We start from the raw sequence: 25,140 nt of genomic DNA, 5'->3' as shown, positions 1-25,140 counted from the left end.
TTCTCACCCTTCTCTCCTTTCCATCATGTTCACAGTCCCTGTGTGTCAAATCTAAGTACTAAACAGTAACCCCCCCCCCCTAAAAAAAGGAAAAAAATGCTTATGTGTTAAGTAAATGTAGTTATTGACACTGTCATTGCCTCAAGCCAAATGTATATTTCCTTGTACCACATTGTCAATCACTGAAACTAATCATCTTATTCATTAAAATAAATTCCAGATGGCAGCTTTAAAGAAATGCCTTCACACATTGTATTTGTAAAATGTCAAATTGAGGACCTGCACCAACAGCAAATGTTGTTCAGTTGGAATGGAAGTTATCGGAGTATTGTCAGAGCTTGTGTAAATGACAATGACATGGAAAAACAATCAAACCATATAAAACCTTGATAAAATGCAATCAGTCCAACAGCCTGAACGTTTTCATCTTACCCTACCAGGTTGGAGACATGGCAATTGGTCGAAATAGGCTTGTTAGTAAGGTTGTTTTATTTCTTTGGGGTTATCAGCATGCTAGGTGTGGTAGATTGCAGCAGGCCTGTGTAACCTGATGCTAAGGCAGCATGTTGGGATTTAACTGAGCCTGTCATTTCACTATAAAAAACTGATTATGCAACTTCAATATTGTGTCAATATTGAAGTCAACAACTGACAACCATTTGTATCAAGTCTCAATATAGGTGAAGTTTCCAAATCGTATCATCTAAGTTGCACGTTTGTGTACTTCAAGTCGACAAATTTGTGCTCCCAAGTCATTATTGTATTAAATTTGTGTTAATGGTAGAATGAATCAAATGTATGAAGTCTTACTTATGCCTTGTGCCTGGTAGCTCAGCCAGTTACCATAATGCTTCTTGTGAGTCAGGAGGATGTGAGTTTGAATCCAACGCCTCGCATGTCTCCACTCTCTCTGCCCTAGGTCCTCCCTTCCTGTCTCTTTACACTCTCCTATCTAAATAAAGCATAAATTGCAACAAATAAATAAATAAAACAATCATTAAAAAATGCAAAATGGAGCTGTATGGTTCCTCGGCTGAAGCCCCTCTTCAGTTAGACAGCAAGCTGAACGAATGAGGTTTGTGAAATGCCTTGGAAAGATTACCTGGTGTGATTAGTATCCAGTAGGTTGTTAGTGGACAGGATGATAGGAGATCCCCAGGGGAAAAGCCAGAGCAGCTTAGAACAGCATCACCTTCTAATGTCTCATCTGCTCACCTGTGATCGTTATCACCTTCAACTGAACACAGGTGAGACTCCACACAGCAGAAAGGCATCATCTGCTTTTTGCAGACTAATGGCAGTATGTAAAGTCACACTGATTTATTGAACATGCATATAAACAAATGTCTGTCCCGTTTATTTGTGATATGTAAATCATTATTATAAAAATATGTATTTGTGGAAATCTAAAATAGGCTAATTATCATTACTTGAAGAACCCCACATTGAAAACAAAATGTGTACGAGCCCTAAGCAAAACTGTGTGTGTGTGTGTGTGTGTGTGCGTGCGTGCGTGCGTGCGTGCGTGCGAGTGTGTGTGTGTGTGTGTGTGTGTGCGTGTGCATGTGTGTGTGCGTTACAGATCAAAGATAGCGAGATGAGATAAACTTGCACTTTGACAAGGAAAATAAACTAAAGCATGAAGCACCTTTGGAACTGACTGATTTATGGTTGATAAAAAAAACATATCTTCAGTTCTCACTATACTAAGCCTGATAAAATACTGCCTTGTTCTATACTCAATGAAATTGGAAGTAAAATATCAATCATGTTAATCTAGAGAGTTCAACTTTGTAATTCTGAACAAGTACATTTCTTAAACCTGCACAGTAACCCCACATTGTTTTCTTTGTGCATATAATGTATGCAATATAACACACTGACTGTAAACCCACCGCAACTCACTGACTACCACCTGTTCATGCATTGATTATTTTGTTTTCATGCAACTTGTTACTTTGTGTGCTTTTACATTTTGTTGTGGTATTTGCCTACTGTTGCCGTGTGTACACATTTATGAGTGCGTAAGTTGTTGGAGAAGCTCAAGGACCAATCTTGTCAAGGTACAGTACTGTCACTGTTATTATGCAATTGAAAAACTTCAGCATAAAGGAAAATAAAGTGCAAGAAATTACTAAATCCATTCCCATCACAGCTGAATGATGCCCTGAGATGCTCTCTCTCTCTCTCTCTCTCTCTCTCTCTCTCTCTCTCTCTCTCTCTCTCTATCTTTCTTAGATATTCCCTCCCCTACAACTGTTTGCAGAATGCAGTTTGTGACCATCACCAGGGGAGTGGATATTTAAGCCTTGCAACTTGAGCGCAGATCCTGTATCTTCCGTATAGAGCTCCAGTGTGGTGATAAAGGATGCCCTGTGCCATATTCACACCCTGTGGCTTTAGCCAGATGTCAGTGCTTCTTCTCTTGCTGACCGCCGACGCAGTCCCCGGCAACGGTATGAACCAGACCCTGGCCCAGAGGTTAGTGATCGGCTTCCAAGCTCCCTGGAACGCGACGGTGCCTTTCAGCGCTCTGCGGTTGGGCTCGGCCATGCAGATGGCTGTGGAGAAAGTCAACTCCAACCCTTCCCTTCTGGGCAACTACAGCCTAGAGTTTGTGTACATGGACTCGGACTGCGATCCAAAGGCGTCCCTGGCGGGGTTCATTCACCAGGTGTGGAAAGACAACGTATCTGCCCTCTTTGGTCCTGCCTGCCCTGAAGGAGCTGAGGTATACTGTCATTCAGGGGCCATACTATGGTTTTAGTACATTTTTGATGATTTTACGTTTTAATCAGATTTACATATTGCCACTGCTTGTAGGTTTCCCCACTATTATCCAAAAATATTTGTAGTATTGTTGGTGTGCTCGGGGTAACAGTATTGCTTGGTTTGCAGGTTACCGGTCTTATCGCATCCACTTGGAACATCCCCATGTTTGGCTTTGTAGGGCAATCCTCCAAAATGGACAATAAATTCATTTATGACTCTTATATCAAACTTGTCCCCCCTCTTAAAAGAAGCGCAGAAGTCCTTCTCAAGACGCTGGAATTCTTTGGATGGAGTCATGTGGCAATGATTGGAGGGGGTTTAAACTCTAACACTTGGGACAAAGTTGATGCCCTGTGGAGGACTACTGAGGATCTCCTGAAGACCAAAGTGTCCGTGCTTGCATCAGTCAAGTTTGACACTAGCAACCCGCAACTCATCCGTCGAAATTTGCAGTACATCGCAACAGTTGCAAGAGGTAGGATAGTTGTCCATGAAGCATTACCTGTTTGTGAATCTGGGCCTGTTACATAACGTACTGTATGTCCCCTCCCTTTTCCATCTGTCTTTACCACAATACAGAATATAATTCACTAGTAAAGATCATGCTTTAAAACAATAGATCAATTTGGGTTGTTTATCATGTCCTATAAAAAGCCCTAATCTAAGTAGACATATTCATACTGAGAGTACTCTTTGATCTTAGGATGCAACAAAATCTCACCATTTCCTATGTGTCTACTTATCTTCCTCATCTTTATTTCCTACAGTATTACTGTCTCATGTCCTGTCCTTCCTCTGTCTCTTGCAGTGGTGGTGGTTGTGACCAATAGTGAAGACTCTATGGCTCTGTTACTGGAGGCTGAGCGACAGGGTCTGATGAATGGAGAGTATGTGTTCTTCCTAAATCAGCATTTTGCGGCCAGTGGCAGTGTGGTGAGTAAGACTCATTTTGTTTTATGATTTATTTATTTATGTGTTGCAATTTATGCTTTATTTAGATAGGAGAGTGTAAAGAGACAGGAATGGAGGACCTATAGGGCAGTTCCATCTCTTTTTCAAAAGCCCCCTGCTTCACACTCACTCACTCACATATTCACAGTCACCACAAGTGCACTCCTCTAACCTTTAGGCCACCACTGCCCAAAGGTTACGTTGCTAAGACAATTTCATCTTTACAAAGAACCAGTTCTAGTCAAAATTCATTAAATGTTCTAGATATCAGGCGACATTCTATTTAATCTTCACCCAGATGATGGCTACTCAGATGATCATGATGAGCACTCCTGGGGGGACCTGCTTGCTCAGGGACATGTAGACATGGGCAGGCAGGGAGGAGAACCGGTGAACTTTGATTACCAAACAACCTCCCTGCCTCTACCCATTAAGCTACGGCCACTGCGGACCGAGGCCTAGACTAAAACTTATTTTAAAAAAGTTTTCCATTCAGTATTGAAGTTTGTGAATCTTTTAAGTGTCTACAAATGGCCTAATCTGTCAAACGTAATCTAATACATATTAATTCTTCTCCTTGAGCAGGATAACTTGTGGAAAATTGCCATTAACAACCGCATTAACAAGGCTCCCACCATAAGAGCGTTTGATATGGTCTTCATCATTGGCCAGAAGTCATACGAGGGCTACGACTACTATGACTTCTTTGAGCAGGTTTATAAAAGGCTGAAGAACCCTCCGTTTCTGAGCAACCTCACCTCTGAGGATGAGGTAATTACAGTACACCACTGAGAATCAATTCAATACACAGTAGAATCCTCAGTATTCATTTAAGCCACTATAATTCATTGTATGACAAATAACAAATATAGATCTGCTATTTTCACTATTTCAGCTTTTAAATTTGAAAAACGAAATCACAGTTTGTGCGTATAATAACATGAATAAAATAGAAAGTGTTTAACTCAGAGATGCAAATGGCTGAATTAACACCAAGGGTTTTATTGTGTATAGTTAAGAAATGATAACCAAGAACTTTTGATTTCTCCATGTGAACTGTGTGTTATTCTGACTGTACTATTTCAGGTTAGCCCTTATGCTGCCTATCTGCATGATGCAGTGCTTCTTTATGCTATGGGTTTGAAAGAGGTCCTAAAAGATGGCAAAAACCCTCACGATGGACGGCAGCTGCTACTCAAGTTAAAGAACAAGAACAACATTCGATTCGATGGTAGATTTATTTAATCCTATTAACGTACACAGTCAAAATCCTTAGTGTAAAATGTTTATCTCAGTTACAAATCGGTAAATTAACAGAGGATTTGTGACATTGTGCTTATAATATTCTGTCACTCGAAGGCACAATCTCGAAGCATGACAACTTAAGTTTTGGGGTATACAGTGGCTTTGAGTCGAAGCCACTGTATTCCCAAAAACTTAAGTTGTTATGCTTGCTTCAAATATGATTTTTTAAAATAAATATTTCACGTTTATAATTTTCAAAAATAATGCTTTAAGAAACCTTTGCACCTTTGCAGGTGCTTCTGGACTGGTTACTTTTGATGAAGAGGGGGAGAGGAATGTGGACTATTCCATTTATGACCTACAGCATACTGACGATACCACCAAGTTTGTTCCTGTCCTCCAATATGATAGCCGTTCCAAAGCTATCAGGTAAAGAGTTACCAAAACTAAATGAGTATTTACATTTTGTTAATATATAAAGCGAAACTACAGAGATGCAGTATCAAAATTGCATACAAAATGTGGAATGCTCACTTCAGGCCAACCTCCAACTTTGCATCTGTGATCTGGCCAAAAGGAAAGACGCCGTCTGACAAGCCAGAGTGTGGCTTCAACAATGAGCACTGTGAATGGCTATCAAACGGTACAGTCAACTAATAATCATTCACTACAAATTTGCTTTACCAGTTGTTGTTGGACTTAATATTTGTGTCTGTAGAAAAATTGTTTCCTTTATTTTCTCAGGTACTTTTGGTTGAGAATCTGTAGGCTACAACAAAACACTTTAGGATGATAAAATAGCTAAAATAGCTTTTAATACCAATGGGCATCACGCATGACACATGCACAGAGCAAGTTAAGTCAGGAAGTGCAGTTGCTACTGGTTGACCATTGGTCGGTCTCAGCTCCACACTTCTATTTTCAACTAATCATATACTCACTTAATTGATGGAGCACCCTATTTAAACGGTGAAGTTTGTATTGCTCATTCTTTGCTTGCCGTTTGCTGCTGCCTATTGGTATCTGTGCTACCACCTGTTGTTTTGGATCTGTTTTTATGTACTATGGGGGGATTAAGAATTCCCCTATTGATAGGGGACGTGTGCTCTCTAAAAGCAATACATTCATCGCCAAACCAAAATAAAGTATTGCTCATTTTATATTCATTAAACATGTTTTAATCCATTCATGGGTTGTCCTGACTGAAATAACATTCTTGTGCATGGCATTATTCCTTATTCCATTTAGCCTGTATTCCATTTAATATTATGCCAGGTCCTTTTACCCTTCATTTGAGGGTGTTTTTGAAAGTAACCCAAAAGCAATATTGCATTTATTGGCAGAGAAGTATTATAATATAACTTATTACCTTAAATTGAAGGTAATCAGTAATATTATTACACTATAATATCACTGTAACACTGGTGAAATATACAGGCACTATCTTGACCAGACAACTAACCTTCCTAATGTATGATGTTGATTTGTCTCAGACATCTCCTTGGTGGTCATATTAGTGGCCGTCCCCTGCATTGGTCTGCTGGCGTTCTTCTGCATTGGGGTCCTCCTCCTGCAGAAACTACGGCTCCAGACGCGGCTCGATGACTCCTGGTGGTGGCTCATCAAATTCAGCGACATCGCCATCATCAAAGAGCCTAAAGTCTGAGCCTCCTCTCACCCATACAGCACACTGTCTGTTAGAACAGTGTTTCCCAAACAGTGGGTCGGGACCCGTATGTGGATCTCGGACCCATTTTTATGAGTCGCAGTAAATACTGCATTCTTTTTCCTTTTTTGATTTTCAAAAAATTCCTCACAAATTCAAACATTTCCATGAGTTAAAAACAAATTCAAACATTTTCCAAAATAATTCCATAAAAAATAAATCCATGAATTAGAGGGGAAAAATACTAGTAAAAAGTAATGAAAATAGCCGATCTACAAGCTCACAACAACACGTCGCATCTACGTGTTGTAGATCGGTAATTTTCACTAGATTGGGTCCCGGGATGACATTTCTCTTTTGGGTCTTGAGCTAAAAAGATTGGGAACCAATGTGTTAGAACAAAGATAGATAAACTCAGGCCAAGGGCATACAATGCATGCATTGTATGCATATCATATGATCATACAATCATATGATGTTCTGCATAGTAGTGTATATCTGTCAGTCATTTAATGTCTCCATGAATTGAATACGTGAGGACCCCATTTGAAACAAGCCATTGCGGCTTTTCTGGGCTTTTTCAACCCTATTAGTTGACCTTGTATTGTGAACTGTACCTCCATGTGTTTTTTTCTCTGCAAACGTCTTAAGTATTCAATCAATCAATCATGCGCACACACACACACACACACACACACACACACACACACACACACACACACACACACACACACACACACACACACACACACACACACACACACACACACACACACACACACACAAGCACATAATTATTCTGTGAAATAAAGTGACATGGTTATTGTGTGTGTGTGTGTGTGTGTGTGTGTGTGTGTGTGTGTGTGTGTGTGTGTGTGTGTGTGTGTGTGTGTGTGTGTGTACACAACAGCAACAGGAATTGCAGGCATCTCTGAGCACCACAGCCAGTAAGAGTTGGAGTGGAGGTTCCCAGTCCATTGTCTCCTCCTGTAGCTATGGCCTGAGGGATAAGTCAGGAAAAGAACACATCTACTCAACCATAGGCCTCTTCCAGGTATTCGGTCTGATTAGCAATACCCTGCATTTGTCTATTGTTTGGCAGTTTTGCCTTCAATTCTGCCTTCAATTGATGCACAAAAAAAACATTTGACAACTGCCCAAAGTACAAATCAAGCATGACCCATTTCTCAAGGAAACACATCTGTGCCAAGTCCTATTGGTCATCAAAACAGTTTAAGAAGAATAAAAGGATGTACAAGGATTTTTTTATGGAATTGCATTTTTAGTTCAATTGGCCAATATGTTCTCGATGAACCAAATCCATGGCATTTCACTAATAAATCCCCAACAAATTGCCAAAGCATCTCAGGGAACCACATGATGAAACATATATAGATTTGAACCATCTCTATAGTGAAAACAAGATGCTTTATAGACATCCCATATGTCAGCTAATAAAGAGTTTCAACGAGAAATGCTAGAGCATACTGCTCAGATGGATATTTTGAATTGCAAAATGAAAAATCTCTAATTTGATTGTCTGCTATATAAACTTCAAGTTGTGGCGTTGTATGTGGCGGGCAGTGTCTACACATATATGGTCTGGACATGTCCTCCATCAGCACTTGGTGGCATATGATATGCCCATCACAAAATGAAATGCATTTAAATGTGATTGAATATCTAACTGATGTGATGTTTCTTTGGGGGCAGGGAAATCAAGTTGCCATCAAATACTTGAGGAACCAGATGGTCAGTGATGTCAGAAAGCCCTCCATCGTTGAAGAGTTTGCTATGGTAAAGTACCATCATTTATGTTCATCTCATCATTCCAGTTTTATTTATTTATTTCAAATTAAAAAGTTGTTCATTAAAGCTCGACTATGAATTTGCTTTGTGATTACAAAGTTATTTTGTCGAATCTGTATCATACAGTAATACAATTTAACTTGGTTTGGTTCTCCAGTAAATCATAAGGGCCACAGTGGCAAGTTTCCTATCTCAAATCACCACAAATCTGTTTGATCCAACACCATAATTTAAAACTTAAAGCTACCCCCTCTGTAACTTTCCTGTTCTACCCCGGATTAAAACTGGGTTCTCCAGCTTAAGTGCTGAAATGTTTTACCATTGAGTTAACGGTGCCTTTCTGCTTGATCAGGGGAGCAATGTCATTTTGACCTTTAGGCAGTATACCACTTGTCAACCAGTCGTGTCAAACCAGACACAGGATCAAAATGTCTCAATAGAAGAGCAGGGAGACCAAATACAACCACGCCAATTCTATGTTTTTTTAACCCCTTAAAACCGGGAAAGCATCTGTGTCATTTTTTATTTTAGCTATACTGTATATATATACATCAGATGTACATCTTGTACATCTGCTATTTTTAAGTGTTTGAACATTTTTGAATAATTTTTAATCTTTTAACACAAATCTTCTCTTCTGGGGGTCCCTGGTAAAAAAAAACAATAATTCTGATGGGGGTTCGTGGCCAAATATATATATATCAATTTGGGAGTCCTTTGCACGGAAAAAGTAGTCGAGAACTGCTGATTTAGAAGGCATTTGTAGAATCGGCCTCTAAGTAACAGTGCCCAAGGAATGTTGTATTGTGTGCCTAACCTGCCTACGCTCTTTAAGACAGATGAAAGAATTGAAGCATGAGAACTTGGTGCAGTTCTTTGGAGTGTGTATTGAACCGCCAAACATCTGCATGGTCATGCAGTACTGCAAGAAAGGCAGTCTGAGGGTAATCGCAAAAAAAACTACATTATGCTCATTTATTTTTAAGAATACTCATGCTTACTGCATTGTGACGCATTTGGAATGTCCTGCAGTACTAATTAGTAATGCCTTTCATAATTTGATCTGACTTTTAATTTTTTTCACAGGACGTTTTGAAGAATACAGACATTGAACTGGACTGGATGTTTAAACTGTCTTTTGCCTATGATATCGTCAATGTGAGCTCATTTATATCATCAGAAAAACACATCCTAAACACATGCTAATACTATACTAAAACGCATGGTATTTGGAACCCATTCATGCTTTTAACCCAGTCATTCATACTGCATGAAGGGAATGGATTTCATTCACAAGAGCACCCTGAAGTCCCATGGAAACCTAAAGCCCAAGACCTGTCTGGTGGACAGTCGGCTCCAGATTAAACTATCTGGCTTCGGACTGTGGGAGTTCAAACAGGGGACCAAAACCAGAGTCATCGTCCAGGAGAATACCCAATATGAAGGTCAGTGAAAGGCTTGTTAAACTAATTAGTTGATCTGAAGTTAACTGAGACCTGAAGAAGATCCACAAGGGATCAAAAACATCCAAAACATTGTGCAGGTATGACATTTGTGCTTGGACATACTGAAACGCATATGGTTTAACACAGCACAATATCATAGCTTAACCTTGCATGTATTAATTGTATTACTCCAATTAATACAACAATTCCTTTGCAGTGCAGTTCAGTAGCGGTTACGGTTAAAAAGGGGAGACGTCTCAGTATCAGTTTTTTTCTATAACTGTGTCCCAGAGATGTACTGGACAGCTCCAGAGCTTCTGAGACAGGTATGTATCCCATTTAACGGGACGCCCAAGGGTGACGTCTTCAGCTTTGCCATCATCATGCGAGAACTCATCTACAGTTCTGAGACCGGCCCATACCATGACATCAACCAGGAGCCCAAAGGTTAGAATGACACATTACCATGTGTAGGGCTGTCATGATTACAAATTTAAGTTGACGATTAATTGTCACTCAAATAATTGCGAATAACGATTCAATTGTGTGTTATTATGTGGCATTGAACATTGGAATAAAAGTGTATTTCTGTTTGCCTTTTAGGCTTCGTAATCAAAAATTGCACAGGCCAGATATGACAAATAACTTAAATATACAAAGAAATTATTGACATATTTAATAATTTTATACATTTGAAAATAGCAGAAATAGCTGATCTACAAGCTTACATGTCACCAAGTGATGCGTTGTAAGCTTGTAGATCTGCTATTTCAGCTTTTTTTATATTTGAAAATGTGTGAAAAATGTTCAATATGGAAACGATTATAACGATTATGACGATTATGCTAAAATTATTGCGATTGTCTCCAATAATAACGATTAGACGATTATGTAATAATTGTGACAGGCCTAACCATGCAGAGGTTGCATATTGCCGCGGTCCAGCTGGTACAAAACAATTACCTGTTTGTCTATATAGAGATTATTAAACAGCTGCAGACCCCTCTCCTGTGCGGTCCCATCCGACCAACGCTGTCTGACCAGCTGTGTGACGAGAAACTAAACGCCTTGCTGAAGGCCAGCTGGAGTGAGAACCCTGACACCAGACCACCATTCAGCGTCATACGGAGACAGCTAAAGGAGGCCAGTCCAGACAGGTGAGATGGAGAATGCTTTTAATTCATTCATTTATATTTTAATTTGTATTTAAACCAGGGGTCTTCAACGTTTTCCAGGCCAAGGACCCCCTAGCTGAGAGAGAGATGAAGCAGGGACCCCCCTCTATATTGTATAAAATTGTGTTTCAGAAAAAAAACGTTTTTTTAACTTGATCTGCTCTTTTTTCCCTCTCTACACCTATACCTCTTTTGCAAAAATAGCCGATCTGCAAGCTCACAACGCCTCGCAGCGCGAGGCGTTGTGAGCTTGTAGATCTGCTATTTTTGGCTAAAGTTCTCCTCAGAATAGGGATACTAGGGTTCAAGTGGTTAAAGTGGTTAAAAAAAAAATATATCACACAAAGATTTGGCGGTCCCCCTGCAGTATCTCTGAGGATAAGGTCCCGGACCCCCCGTTGAAGCCCCTTGATTTAAACAATTCCCTGTGAAGTATGTGAACATTCAGTTAATATATTATCTTCTAATTTTAAAACAATGCTATGACCTTATCTTGTAGTCATGTAAATATACTGGACAACATGGTAGAGAAGTTGGAGAAATATGCAAACCATCTGGAGGAAGTTGTGGAGGAAAGAACCAATCAGCTTACAGTAGAGAAGGCTCGCGCCGACAAACTTCTCTCTAGCATGTTGCCAAGGTAACAATGGTATATAGCACTGACACCGTCTATCGCAAAGGCCTCCATGGACTTTGTTGAGTATACTGTTTGTACTGTACATATCGATATGGTGCAACTGTTCTGCACGACTCCAGAAGCATATATGGATAAACTGACAATTTAACCTCACCCCTTGTTGAAGTTAAAGGTAGGGTAAGTGAGTTTTTTGTTTTTGTTTAGTTAAAAAGGTTAAAGTACTATATTATGATAGTAATCATTGCTACAGAGCGTTTGTTCGGTCACAGTGGTCTCTCCTGCTCTTTAGTAAACAGAATATAGTACATTTTCAGGTAGGTGACAACATTTAAGCCAATCAGGAGAGAGCACTGAAAATGCATTTTCTGTTTAATAAAGAGCTGGAGAGACATGGGAGACTCCTTTTACTGAACAAACACTCTATAGCAACAATGAGTACAATCAGAATATATAGCTATTTAACACTTATTTTAACCAAAGTAAATCACTTACTCTACTCTTACTCTAAGTAAAAATCAACATGAGTTTTAATTACATAATAATTATATTTCACTTTCAAACATGTTTGGGGTCATTTTAACTACTCAGACTTTTGTGAACAAAGTTGCTTGATTCAGTATTTAGATATTTGATATTCATTTTATCGGACACTCCCACCTTCCTTCAAACTCTATTTTAACCATGATACTGTAGATTAATTGAAAACACCCTCCCATTGGTTCTGGCTCATAGTGCCCTCCTAACACGTGAGGGGGCCATGTTTTTTTCGATAAATGTTTTCATTAATTTAATTAACATTTTTATTGTATAATCATTCATTTTTCCCCCAAAAAATATATTAATTAATATATGAATTAAGTTACAATGGGTTTATATAGGAAGGGGGCGTGTCTGATAAAATCAATATCAAATATCTAAATACTGAATCAAACAACTTAACAACTGTCTGGGGTGTTCACAAAAACCTGGGTAAACGTTAAAATGACCCCAAACATGTTTGAAAGTGAAATATCCCTTTAATATGATCTGTGTAGACCACTGGCTTGATGGATGTCCTCTGAATGGAAATCCATCCAAAAATATATAATGTATAATTCGTCATAGTCTCTATATATTACAACTGTAAACGATCACAGCTTTAATGTTATTGGCACAGTTAAAACACTTGTTTTGCCATCCAAATGTAGTTGCATTGCACAACATGTTTCAGTCTATGACCTATGGTTCAAGACTCAAAGGCACCAGAACATAAACTGGGTTCTTAAAATGCCTCCAGGAGGCCAATTTGTACCATGATATACATATAGCCAATGGCTTCCTCAAAAATCAGTAGAGGGAATTCGGCAGCAGCTAGGCTACCGTTGTACACCTACTAGTCAGTGGGCTGAAAATGTCAGAATGGCGGTTTGGTTCTTGTGATGTCATAAGTTAAGCGATTAAAACCGGGAAAGCATCTGTGTAATTTTAGATTTTTGCGTCGGCTATTCAAAAATAGCAGATATACAAGCTCAAGCTTGTACACCTGCTATTTTTGAACATTTTTTGAAAAATCTTGAAAGTGTGAGAAGTACTGATTTAGAAGGCATAATTTGTAGAATGGGTCTCAAGTCTTAATGGGTTAAACAAAATGACACGTAAAAAAACTAAAAGTATGTTGCTGTTCGATTGTCTGCAGGTACATTGCAGACCAACTGATGGCCGGGAAGTCGGTAGAGCCTCGTACCTACGACAATGTGACCATCTTCTTCTCTGACATTGTGGGCTTCACCTCCATGTGCTCCATCAGCTCTGCCATGGAGGTGGTGACACTCCTCAACGAGCTCTACAGCCTCTTTGATGACATCATCAAGCAGTACGACGTCTACAAAGTGCGTAATGCGAGTAGGGCTGTTGTCACGATTATGAAATTTTACCTGACAATTAATTGTCATACAAATAATTGCGATTAACGATTTCTTTGTGTGGCTTTTAGGCCTTGTAAACAAAAGTTGCACGGGGGCAGACAAAAAGACCACCATTGCTACGTTGACTAAGCAAAACAAATCTAATAAAAAAATAAGCGGACCCTCTGACTGCGATAGAGCTTTCAGTGTGGCAGCGCCTGACCTCTGGAACTCTCTCCCCATGGACTCTTTCAAGTCCGCACTGAATAGACACTTGTCTAGACAGTTTGTATATTTTTTGTATTATAAAGCGTCCTTGGGTTTCTGAAAGACGCTTATGTAAATTCAAGTAATTATTATTATTATTTCAGAGAAGGTGTTTCTTTTTTTTTAAAGAAAGATTATTCTTATTCTGTTCATACACATTTGAAAAGCATGTGCATTTCATTTTGTAAAGTTACTGTGGAACGGTCTGGATGATGAAATCAAATAAAAATACTTTGAACACTATGATTGTGAGATACAGAGAAGAGGAAGCGGGGGGTGTTGAGGGTATATGGTAATATGGTACAGTATGGCTCAGTACTGTTCAGTATAGAATCTTAGAATCTTGATAGAGACCTGATTTAAGTTTTTTTTTAAAGTAAAGAAAAAAAAAGAAATAGGGGTAATTCGAACAATTACTATTATTATTATTTTGTATTGTATTGTGTATTACTTTGTGATTTTGTTTTTAATGTACGTATTAAACATTTATTAATTTAATCCTCCAATCTTTTCCAGGTGGAGACGATTGGAGATGCGTATATGGTAGCTAGTGGTCTGCCTCTCAGCAATGGCTACAAGCATGCTGTGGAGATCTCCAAAATGGCTCTGCATTTCCTGTCTTCCATCAAGGTCTTCAAAATTCCCCACATGGCTAACGAGAGCCTGGCGCTTCGCATTGGAATACACTCAGGCAAGTACAAACATACATCGAATCAGAGATAATTGCTTGTCTGCAAAAAGATAACATTGTGGATGGTATTTGGAATTGGTTTGACTGATTCAGTTATTTAGATCAGTGGTTCTCAACATGTGGGTCGGGAGGGACCCCCAGGGGGGGTCTCCAAATGATTTGCTTAATGTGCAACATTGTTTTCTCACTCAACAGTAAACAAACCAACATACAGTATGAGTGTATACAGGGTATCTGTACATTTCTAAAGTGTCAATTTCAGGACTTTTAATACCTTTTTAATACCTCTAAAATGAAAAATATTTCAAAGTAATGCGTCAAAAGTAATCAACAAACTATACTACTGTACCAAAAATGGTTAAACATTGGCCAAATTGTCAAATATTAGAGGCAAAATGGTGACCTGCATGCTCACAATGCCTCGCAGATCGGCTATTTTCACAATGGAACAGAGTCTAAACTAAATGTAATGCCTTAACTACAATTCCAAGTGCTTGTCAGGGTGGGGGGTGGGGGTGGGGGGGAAGTGTGTCCCCAGTTCAAATATGATTATTTTGGGGGTCACAGCCTCGAATGTTGAGCACCACTTTATATCACATTTGAGAAATTGGAATGCATACATACTCATGTCTTTGTTCATGCACTGTAGGTCCTGTGGCTGCTGGTGTGGTGGGCAGCACTATGCCCCGTTACTGCCTATTCGGGGACACGGTGAATACAGCTTCTCGGATGGAGAGCAACAGCTTGCGTGAGTCTGAAACAAATCACACAAATGTGATTAATAAAACACGCTGAGAATAGCAATAGTTCATTGCCATAATGATGAAGTTCAAGTTGTGGCGGTGTCTGTGGCGGGCAAGATGATTATGCCTAAATATGGACATGCGCACGTCTGCATTGTTAGGATATGGTGTCACGGTGCGACCTCGGGAGATGCAGTGTAGACAGGCAGGGGCAGAGCAGGTCAAGTGCAAGATGATTTATTTACCAATACCAGGAACACTAGGAGCACAAGGAAGAAACACGAGAAATATACTGTGAACACTAGGAGATCAAGAACTAGAACACTGCATTGCGACATTTACAAACTGCCAAGGGAACACTAAACATAGAGGGTATAAATAGACAAGGACTAACCAGACACAGGTGGACATAACTAGTATCAACACACAATAGGCTAGGACTAAACAAGACACGGGAACAACATTTGCCAAATTATAGGAAAGGTGAGACAAGACAGGTTGTAGCAACAAAGGAAGTTCAGTCATACAAATAAATAAATAAATAAATATATATTGAGTCAATAAAAGGTATCTATCTATCTATTGCTGTTGTTTGGCAACAGCTGACGTTTCGTTAGGCAATGGTTTCTGTTGTGTGTGACGTCAGACCTAGCCTGGAAACCAACTATTCAAAGTGGGATTTGTTATGCTGTGACGTTTGAATCTGTTTGCAACCGCCCCTTGGAAATTAATCTTCCAAACCGAAGTTCCAGATAGGGTGCTCAGTGAGATCTCGCCGGCATATTCAAACGTCATAGCAAAAAATGTCTCACTTTGAATAGTGGGTTCTGATTGGTCACCCACAACTCTGGGGTGAGCGAAATGTAATTAAAAACAAGGAGTGCCAGAGTGCACACAGGCTTCACCATTGAACATTACATTGATATTTGTGCCGCTTTGTTCACACATAGTAAATTATAGGGAGGTCTTGCCTCTATTAAACTATGTCTTGTTTTCGAATATTCTCAGCTACGCTATTCTTATTACTGATACAATTGGTTGAAAATGTTTAATTTATACAGCTCTGAAGATTCATATATCCCAGGACACAGCGGACATTCTTACTCGTGTAGGATCGTTTGAGCTGGAGGAGAGAGGAGAGGTTGAAATGAAGGTGATTGGATACTCATCATAATTCTAGCAATCAAATGGACAGCATTATGGTTTTTGATGCTGCGGTGTGTGTGTGTATGTCCATATCAGGGTAAAGGCAGTCAAAAGACCTACTGGCTACTGAACAAACAAGGCTTCAACCCCCCACTGTTTGCCAATGGATCTCCTCCTGCACACAAGCTCAAACCATCATCAGAGGTATGTGGTGTTTTATACAATTATTCATGATTTTTGTTGTCCAAAATAATGTTTGACCCAAACTGGATGTGTGTCATATCTAGTTTGAAATCCTTCAATATACTGAGTAAGGCCCAAGCCAAGTCCAAAAGAGCTCCATTCTTCCACCCCAGTTTTACTTTGCTTGTGTTCATGCCAGTGTTCATTTCGTCGACTAAAACTATGACAGAAAATTTCCGTCGACTACCTTCTTTTCACTGACGAAAACGAAATAAAAACGAACAAAAAATAGCTATGATGACTAAAAGTATGACAATATGAAATATATTGACAATTTAACAAATAAAAACAAGACGAAAATATTAGAACTGTAGAACTAAGATCGAAAATAGCCGATCTACAAGCTCACAAAGATCGGCTATTTTCGGAACACAGCTAAGCGTAAATCAGCCATTATGGCATCACAGCCCGCCAAAAATACTTTTTAGTTGATTAAATCAACAAAACTAAAGCTAAAACATTTGAATCAAAATTTGTTGTCAAAATTAACACTGGTTCATGCAAAACTGAATCCCTACCCATGAGTGATGCTGCAGAGATGTGTGGCTCAGTAACATATGCCGTGACCAGAGAGTTACTGGCCCAATCCCAATGTCCCCCCTTGGTCTAAAGCCCCGGTCGGATGTGCCGGCTTCCCTGTTCACTTCTATTATTAGGGTTGGGATCCTTTAACTGTCCAATTAAAAGTTTTTAAGAGAGACTTTTTTTCCAACTTTTTTTCCAATTAAAGTTTGAGAACCACAGGTATGTGAGGTCTGACAGTGTGATAAACCGGTTCTGAAAACGGTGCCAAATGTGATGGAACCGATTTTGGATCCTCAATGTCGGATGCGGTTCCTCCGTTTCTGGATCCCAACCCTATCCATTACATGGGACAAACAGGGTACAGGGGGGGGGGGGACACATTTGCCACCCAGACCCTGCTCCTGCCCACCCCCAAAATAATACGTAGTAGAAACGTGAATTGATCACCAGAGACAGCTCTGGGTATTAAACACGCAAACACATGCTATCGTCGTTAAAAGCATGAATTAAATACATCACGGTGAAAATACATCACTTTAATTAAGAACATTAAAGTGTCTTACATTCCTGTGTTTAAAAGTTTAAAGTTTAATTTAAAAGTAATATTTACAGTAGGTGCATTTCAGAGCTCGCTCTGATATCTGTTAACTTACGAACAGTCATTTTCCATTTCTTTTGAAATGCTTTCAAATGAATGTCATCCCATGAATAAAAATGATAACTAGTTTTTTTACACATAGATGCATGTTGAATACTCAAATGTTCAAATGCTCAGAAAACCCGGCTTTTCACTCGAAGCGGTCGGTGTGCACAGAGCTCTGAATTTTCGAACGACGGCACTCCGAGCACTCTGAATGTCCGAAAACCAGAGAGCACCTGGGGTGCGCTCTCAGAGCATATTTCCGAATGCACAAAGTGTAATGCGGTGCCACATGTGGCCGCTCAGATTCAAGAGGTGCGCCACTGACCTCTATCCCTCCCAACTCTCTAGCCCTCCATGTGACAATCTGACTTATGCCTGACAGAACACAAGCAATCAACACCACAATGATGCGTCCGATAATGTCAAGCTTCTGAAGTTCAATGAAGGCCCTTTATTACTGTACATCTCACATTTTTACCTGTTGGTCTGCCTCTCTCTCCCTGCCTCTGCCTGTCTGTCTGTTTGTGGCTTCCGCGTCCTCCTTGTTCCCCCTAAAACAAGTGCATCAGCAATGAACTACCACATGTTGAATAGAGATTTGTCATACAGACTGGTTTTAACATTGGTAGGGACATTTGTTTCCTTGTTGAATGTACACCAATTTGCATATAAATGTGTTTACCCAAAAACTAATAGAGAGTAGAATAGCAGAATGGAACACATACAGTAATCACAAGACATAGTTGAACCCTGTCCATTTAATCACTCCTGATTATATATTGATGGTTTCATGAAGGTGTTTGACAAGGTTCCAACTAAGCATCTTAGCCTATCTATATAAAGTACAATGTATGTATTGTATTTACTGGTGTGAACCAGTATAATATAATATGCCTGACCTGTTTTTGATCAATGTTTGATATCGTATCCACTAAAGGTCAGAGAGCCACAGAGAAAGGCCCAGAAAACCAAAGGTCACATGACAGAGATGGCGATGACTACAGTGAACACTTAAAGTCGAAATGAAATGGATTTTTGTGACCATATCATGATGCATTTCCTAGTAAAACAGGGGCTGGGTGTGTCTCAGCCGACCATCCTGTCCCCTCGGAATATGGGATGTAAATGCAACTACACTGCCTTGTCAAGGCAGTGCCGGAACACATCCATGCTACTGCATTGCCTATTTCTCACCTCAAATGTTTTCAGATACATATTTTAGTGTACTGCTGTTTAAGTTTAAAGCGAGAATGCTTGTAATGCATCGTCCGGCCACCATCTGGAATTAGATTCAGAACAGAGTAGCACTGGCCTCTAGTGTCTCCATAACGAATCAGCTGCGTGTGGAAGAGGGACATCAAACTAAGGGAATCACAGGTGAATGAAATCATGATTCATGATTTTATTGGATGAAATTGGTTTGGACCTGCTGCGCATTATTACATTTATGTTTGACAGGAAGTAATTCAAATTGGACTTTTAGGGAATATTGACATAAAAATGCACAAAAAAGATTTAAGTGTGAAAAACATGTTTTGTAGAAACACATATATTCAATACCTTGACCAGAGAATTTCAAAATGATGTAGCCTGCAATATTAACAAGAGTATTCACATACAAATGTTCAATAAATGTATCAATTACAATTTACATTTTTGATTTATCAAATAGACACAGAATAGAGTTAGTTTGTAGTCCTAAAACACAGAAGTGATGTCACAATGGGTTCCCTCGTTAGATTTCTTATGCTTTTTTCTTTTTTTTAACCATTGTCCTCGATTTACGCAGAAAATAACGTCTGTGGTTAACATAAACCCTAAGAGAGGTTCATGTTTGGTTCTATGACGAATAAAGAACAAATAATCTCGGCCACAAATTTTCTGATCTGATATGTGCCTTTTTTAAACATAATACTAATTCCGTGTGTGGTTCTACACATCGTACAAAGTGTGTTCAATTGTGGGGATTATCTTGCTAAACAAAACATGTAAATGTCATAAGGCTCTGTTTGCTCAAAATTTCAAAAACCCAATGAAAACACACTATTTGCAATCTGCAGTGGGAACCCTTGGTTGGAGTAACCTCCAGGCTGGCCTACAAAACTCACAATATGCATATACACTCCCTGAGTCTTGACTGACGCTCTCCTTTGTGTGTGGGTGTGTGCACGTTCGTTTGTTCATTCGTTCGTGTGCACATATGTGTGTATTTGTCCATGAACAAATTGTCACTTATACAGTATGTATAGAATGGAAGCTGCAGAAATGGAAACGGGTGAAACTGTATCTCCTCAGTGTAATCTTGGACCGTTTGCAAAACCAAGACATATGTTTACCAGGACCGCCAGCAGGATGCACAGAGTTGTGCCTGTGGTAGAGGAAATAAAATAAATGGGGGCTGAAGTCAATGATGTAGGATAATTGATTAAGCATAATTGAGGTCTTGGATTGTAACTATTTCTGAGCAACAGTATAATAAATGATAAATATAAAGAAGGTAGTGCTCAAACAACTTATATATAACAATATGTTAAGTATGTTCATTATTTTCATTAATTTTCACATTATTCTAAAACACTTTGTCAGTAGAACCATTTTATCATATTTCTGTTACCTGATATGTGTGCACTCTTTGACGCTCTACCTGTTGAGAAAACAATGCATCTATGACACAAATGAAGAACACTACTAAGACCTGATAATGCAGAACTGAAGGGAACACAAGTTGCATTAAAACAACTTTAAATGGATAAACTGACACCTCAAGGATGATCGTTACTTAGTTGTTGTTCATGCTAACAGTTCCTCAGTTTTAAAAGAAAATGCATGCTACCAATATATTTCAGGGAAACTGAAGGACAATGTTTACAACTAAAATATAGTTTATAATGATATATTCTAAATAATATATGATATGTATTTTACCTTTCATTTTAAACTCAGTGGTGAGGATGCCCCCTCCACTTGGGTCTGTCTGTGATGTCAAACTTCTGGAAGAGCAGGGGCTCTTGATAAAGAGGAAAAAACATTTTTATTCTTTTATTTTCATGTTTTCCATTGACCATTGGAATGGCACTATCTTAACACTTTCATAAATACACTTGGCACTGTTCTATATTTCATAACAGTTGTATAATTTCTTTGGGAAATATATGTAAAGCGATTTATAGCACTGCTGTCACAAACAAACCTTGTATATTTACCTTCTGAATGTTTCATGAAACCCAAATCCACAATAACAAATATAATAAAATAAATGCACACTATTCAGTGCAAGTAAATACATATGGCTGTTTGTCCTAAATTAACCACTTAACCCCCATATACATGGTTGACCAGGGTCCCCCAGGGGTCTATACTTGGCCCCCTCCTTTTCCCCCTCTACGTCAAATCTCTTCGTCAAAAATAACCAATCTACAGTCAATCACCGACTGCTCGCGTATTATGACATAGGAACCCCATAGGGACACTAATAATATGTGGTTAATGCTATGCCATGATGTTTTCATTCAACAGACACGTACTGTGTGTGGTGTGTGTCATACTGACCGGCAGATAGTCTCTCGAGCCAGACTGTTGACTCACACAATTTTGAAATGCTTCCGTCATACAGTCTGTGCAAAGGAAGCGCTGAAAACTATCCGGGGGTAAAGTGGATGTCCCGCCTCCTCCACGCTTCCGTTTCGTCTTTGCAGTACAGTACTTTACAGTAAATCAAATTAGTCTAAGCATATAGCTTGCTGCTTATCAGAAATGGGAATATGTTTTAAAGGTATTTTAAAAGATATTTTTCGTGAACAGAAAAGACAAACAGATGACAGCTTCCTTTCACGACTTTCGGGAGGTGTAGTTCCAGACTCTATGCAGTAGATTGTGGAATAGTTGTCTGGCCACATGAGACTGACCGGCAGACAGGTGTCATGCTGTGTGGTGTGTCATACTCACCGGCAGACAGGAAAGCCTTTCTCCATCACAAATGTGGACGTCACAGTGAAGCCACACCGTGGACACCTTCTCCAGCCGCTGGAAACGGAAGGAGTTGAACTTGAACATGGAACGGCTGTCTTTGGCATTTTCAAAAATGATCACTGTGTGGTCGGATGAGCAGCTGTGGGGGAGAGGGTGATTAAATGTCATTTCATCATCAGAAGACAGTCAAACATGAAGGCTGTAGCAAATGATTCAATCATCCATAAAGGTACATAGCCTTCGGCAAAAGTAGCAGATCTTCAAGCTCACAACGTGTTGCAACACAATACGTTGTCAGCCTGAAGATTTTCGCCAAATGTTCGCCCCAGAATACGCTAGGGTTCATGTGGTTAAGAAGACCTGTTGTGTTCTTTGTCCTACGATGGTGTTGTGTGCAAAACAGCCAATCGACAAGCTCACATACTGTATCACAATCTGACGCGTTGTGAGCTTGTAGATCTGCTGTTTTAGCAATTTTTAAAAATAAATTGTGAAAATTACTATAATGACATGCCCAAAATATGGACACACGGTTTAAAGTGGTTAATGTGCACTTATAATTATATATAATTATATATATGGTGTTATATTGCCCACCTGTTAGCAATGAGACTCCATCTCTTCCGGTCTGTTGAGTAAGGAGTGGGAGTGGCCCAGCAATTGCTGATTACAACTTTGAATCTGAGAAAAAGCGAAATCCAAAAAAACAAGTATTGGCCAGTGCGCTGGGGGCATTTCTCCCTCGAAGAATTTGGGGGTAGGTATAAATATACATGTTCAACATGTGTGTCTTTGTTCTGGAGCTGCATGATTGCTTATACCTGTTACTTAGTCCTTTTGCTTCAATGCCGATGAAGACCTCAGAGCCTATCTCAGATGTGTCAATTATATATGGGGCATCCTTGGCATACAGGAACTTGGAGTTCTACAAATATAAATTCGGAGGATTTATTATGCTGATATTACCTTCTAGCCAGGGATTTGAATGTAATGACCTTAACAAATTCTTCCAAAATAATACACTTTATTTTGGTAAGTAGTGTAGGCCTATTTATTTACTTAATTACTTAAGTTACTTACTATTCTTTCTTGAACATATTATATTATTATATTTCAAATCACATCTAAAGAACTGCACTGTGGTTTGATTTAAATGCGTTGCATGTGACAAACGTGGCAGTTGGCATCCACAGCAATAAGTGAAACTCAGTAGCTATACTCACCGTGAATACATTCATAGTCAACTGTGATCTAAAAGTGCCTAAACTCCCGTTGTTGACATAAACTGTAGCCACTCTGGAAAAAGCATAGGGTTTAGTAAAAACACTGCAAGTCATTGGGTTAGAATGCACATGTTCTCCATTGGGTAACAGTGGTCTCCCTGCTTCCTAGATTGATGCTTACCTTTGGCTGAAGACTGCGTTGTTGACGAGGTAGGCTGCCCGGTATGTGCAGCTGAATGTGTAGTTGACCGGCTGGTTTCGTACTGTTATCGAAGTATCGTTAGACACGATGGAATTGTAGAAGATATACCTTGCGTCTTTGCCAGGAACGTACTGCAAACAGAAGAGTTAGCACACCAAGAATCAAGTTAATTCAACATTCAAACATGAATGATATTCATATCTTCACCAAGTGTGCAAATGTGTGAAAATGTGTGTGCAAATCCCGGTGTGTCCTAGTGGCATCAGTCATGTACCTTATAATAGGGACAGATCAAATTGTGATGTCCCGGGTTTGAATTGCGCGGTATCCATGTTTTCAACCGTAATAATTCCTGTTTCTCTCTAGTCTACTACATGATCCCGTCAATCAGACAGAATTAACATAAAGATAAATCAGAAACAAAAACCAACTACTGCATGTGAATGCTCACTTAGTGCCTAACCTCTGCCATTGTGCCACAATATGAGTTGTTTCTGGGAGTCAAGTCAGGGATGGTGAAGCGATAATAGCCCGGGATGCTGAGCCCAGTGTAGCAGAGCCCACCCATGGACAACTGGCCAATCTCCCAGCCGTAAGGACACTCTGGGACATTGGCGATGATGGCGTTGGGAAAACATGACACCATCACATAGTCTGACCAAAAGCACAAAAGTAAAACATCAAAAGTGGTGGAGCACTTTGAAAGCTGGGATCATACCTACGGTGGAGAACAAATCCCAACCAAAATGGAACAGTGATCTGTTGTGATGGGTGGAGTTAGTCTAAAGTGCCATATGGAAAATAGAACACCTCAAAATAATTAATGTACCTACTAAAATGTTCAACAATTAACAAATATAATAGTTACCTGCTTTTTGAGGAGTACATGTCCATGCAACAGGCAACAGCATTAGCAGAACAGCAACAGAGGCCATTATTCAAAACTGCAGAGACATTGCATGTGTTTGCCAGTACAGTGTATTTAAGGCGTACAGACTGCAGTAAATCTGAAATAAATTGAACTTACCTGTGACTCAATCAACTTCAACAAATTTGGTATCAGGTATCTGCTGTCCAGCAGGTTGCCGAATGCTTGTGACTCTACAGCTTAAAAACTTGAGGGGGCATTTTATACTTTCACAGGTAAGGACTATCACCCATCCCCCTTCTTTCCTTCTCCATTTGTCCCCTTCTCGGCAGTGCTGGTTTGGGAACTCCATTGTAAGGCAACTCACAAAGGCCCTCTGTGCTGGATGAACATTGACTTTCAAATGACTATGGTCTCAAGGGATAAGCACCCCACACTGCAAGGGTGATTCTCCTCTCTAGACATGTCCTTGCTTGAAATTTCTCCTTTATATGGACAAGCGCTGTTGTGGCAGAAGAGGTTGAGATAGATAGATAGATAGACCTGTATTGATACGGCGAGAGAAATTCAGTTGTCAAAGCACCACATGCTCAAACTCACTCAGACACAAACTAACATGTCGCCTAAGAGAAGATTCCATAAGCTGGCGGGCAGGGCATAATGATAATAATAATAATGCACAAACCTACATAGCAATCCTATCATCTTCTATTCTATTATGCCGAGTTGTGGCAAAAAAAAGTATTGTTTCAGTATTAAGAAAATGGTGACTACTTCAGTGTTCTATATCAGACAATTTGAGGTAGACACAAAGCAGCGGCCCTCTTCAACCTTCTTGGCCAGTCTTGCAAGCTATCAGGAACTACACACCACTTAAGAGGCTTTTAATAGTGCAAACCGACATGTATGGATACCCTTACAATGTGATGTTAGCTCTGATAAAGAGTCAGCATACACTAGTAACTAGTGTCTCAAAGCAGAGATGATAGGAGACTGTGGTTTACAGCATTCAGGGATATAAGGTTTCACACAGGTAA

General features: G+C 39.5%; 2 protein-coding genes across 2 annotated transcripts; one reads left to right on the top strand and one right to left on the bottom strand.

The window, feature by feature from the left end:
* Positions 1 to 2,368: 2,368 nt before the first annotated feature.
* On the top strand, positions 2,369 to 18,165 carry gucy2g (guanylate cyclase 2g; the record flags this gene model as incomplete). The annotated part of the gene is made up of 22 exons (XM_084078286.1): positions 2,369 to 2,731; positions 2,899 to 3,247; positions 3,581 to 3,702; positions 4,309 to 4,494; positions 4,810 to 4,954; positions 5,262 to 5,397; positions 5,508 to 5,611; positions 6,462 to 6,628; positions 7,551 to 7,688; positions 8,348 to 8,431; positions 9,283 to 9,387; positions 9,530 to 9,601; positions 9,720 to 9,888; positions 10,180 to 10,335; positions 10,868 to 11,045; positions 11,563 to 11,703; positions 13,376 to 13,568; positions 14,367 to 14,541; positions 15,191 to 15,289; positions 16,346 to 16,437; positions 16,527 to 16,634; positions 18,145 to 18,165. The coding sequence occupies 22 exons, from the start codon at positions 2,369 to 2,371 to the stop codon at positions 18,163 to 18,165; spliced, it is 3,303 nt and encodes a 1,100-aa protein (XP_083934412.1).
* A 1,165-nt stretch (positions 18,166 to 19,330) lies between these two features.
* On the bottom strand, positions 19,331 to 24,170 carry tectb (tectorin beta; the record flags this gene model as incomplete). Its single annotated transcript, XM_084078835.1, has 8 exons — positions 19,331 to 20,848; positions 21,787 to 21,949; positions 22,408 to 22,491; positions 22,632 to 22,735; positions 23,034 to 23,106; positions 23,215 to 23,366; positions 23,699 to 23,889; positions 24,104 to 24,170. 8 exons carry the CDS (start codon positions 24,168 to 24,170, stop codon positions 20,684 to 20,686), a joined length of 999 nt encoding a protein of 332 aa, XP_083934961.1. The 3' UTR covers positions 19,331 to 20,683.
* Between the last annotated feature and the right edge of the window lie 970 nt (positions 24,171 to 25,140).

The sequence above is a fragment of the Gymnoscopelus microlampas genome (genome assembly GCF_963454915.1).
Source record: "Gymnoscopelus microlampas genome assembly, chromosome: 14".
In the NCBI taxonomy this organism is placed as follows: Eukaryota; Metazoa; Chordata; class Actinopteri; order Myctophiformes; family Myctophidae; genus Gymnoscopelus; species Gymnoscopelus microlampas.
The sequence above is the reverse complement of the archived record's forward strand: the minus strand, read 5'-3'. Positions and strand labels throughout refer to the sequence as shown.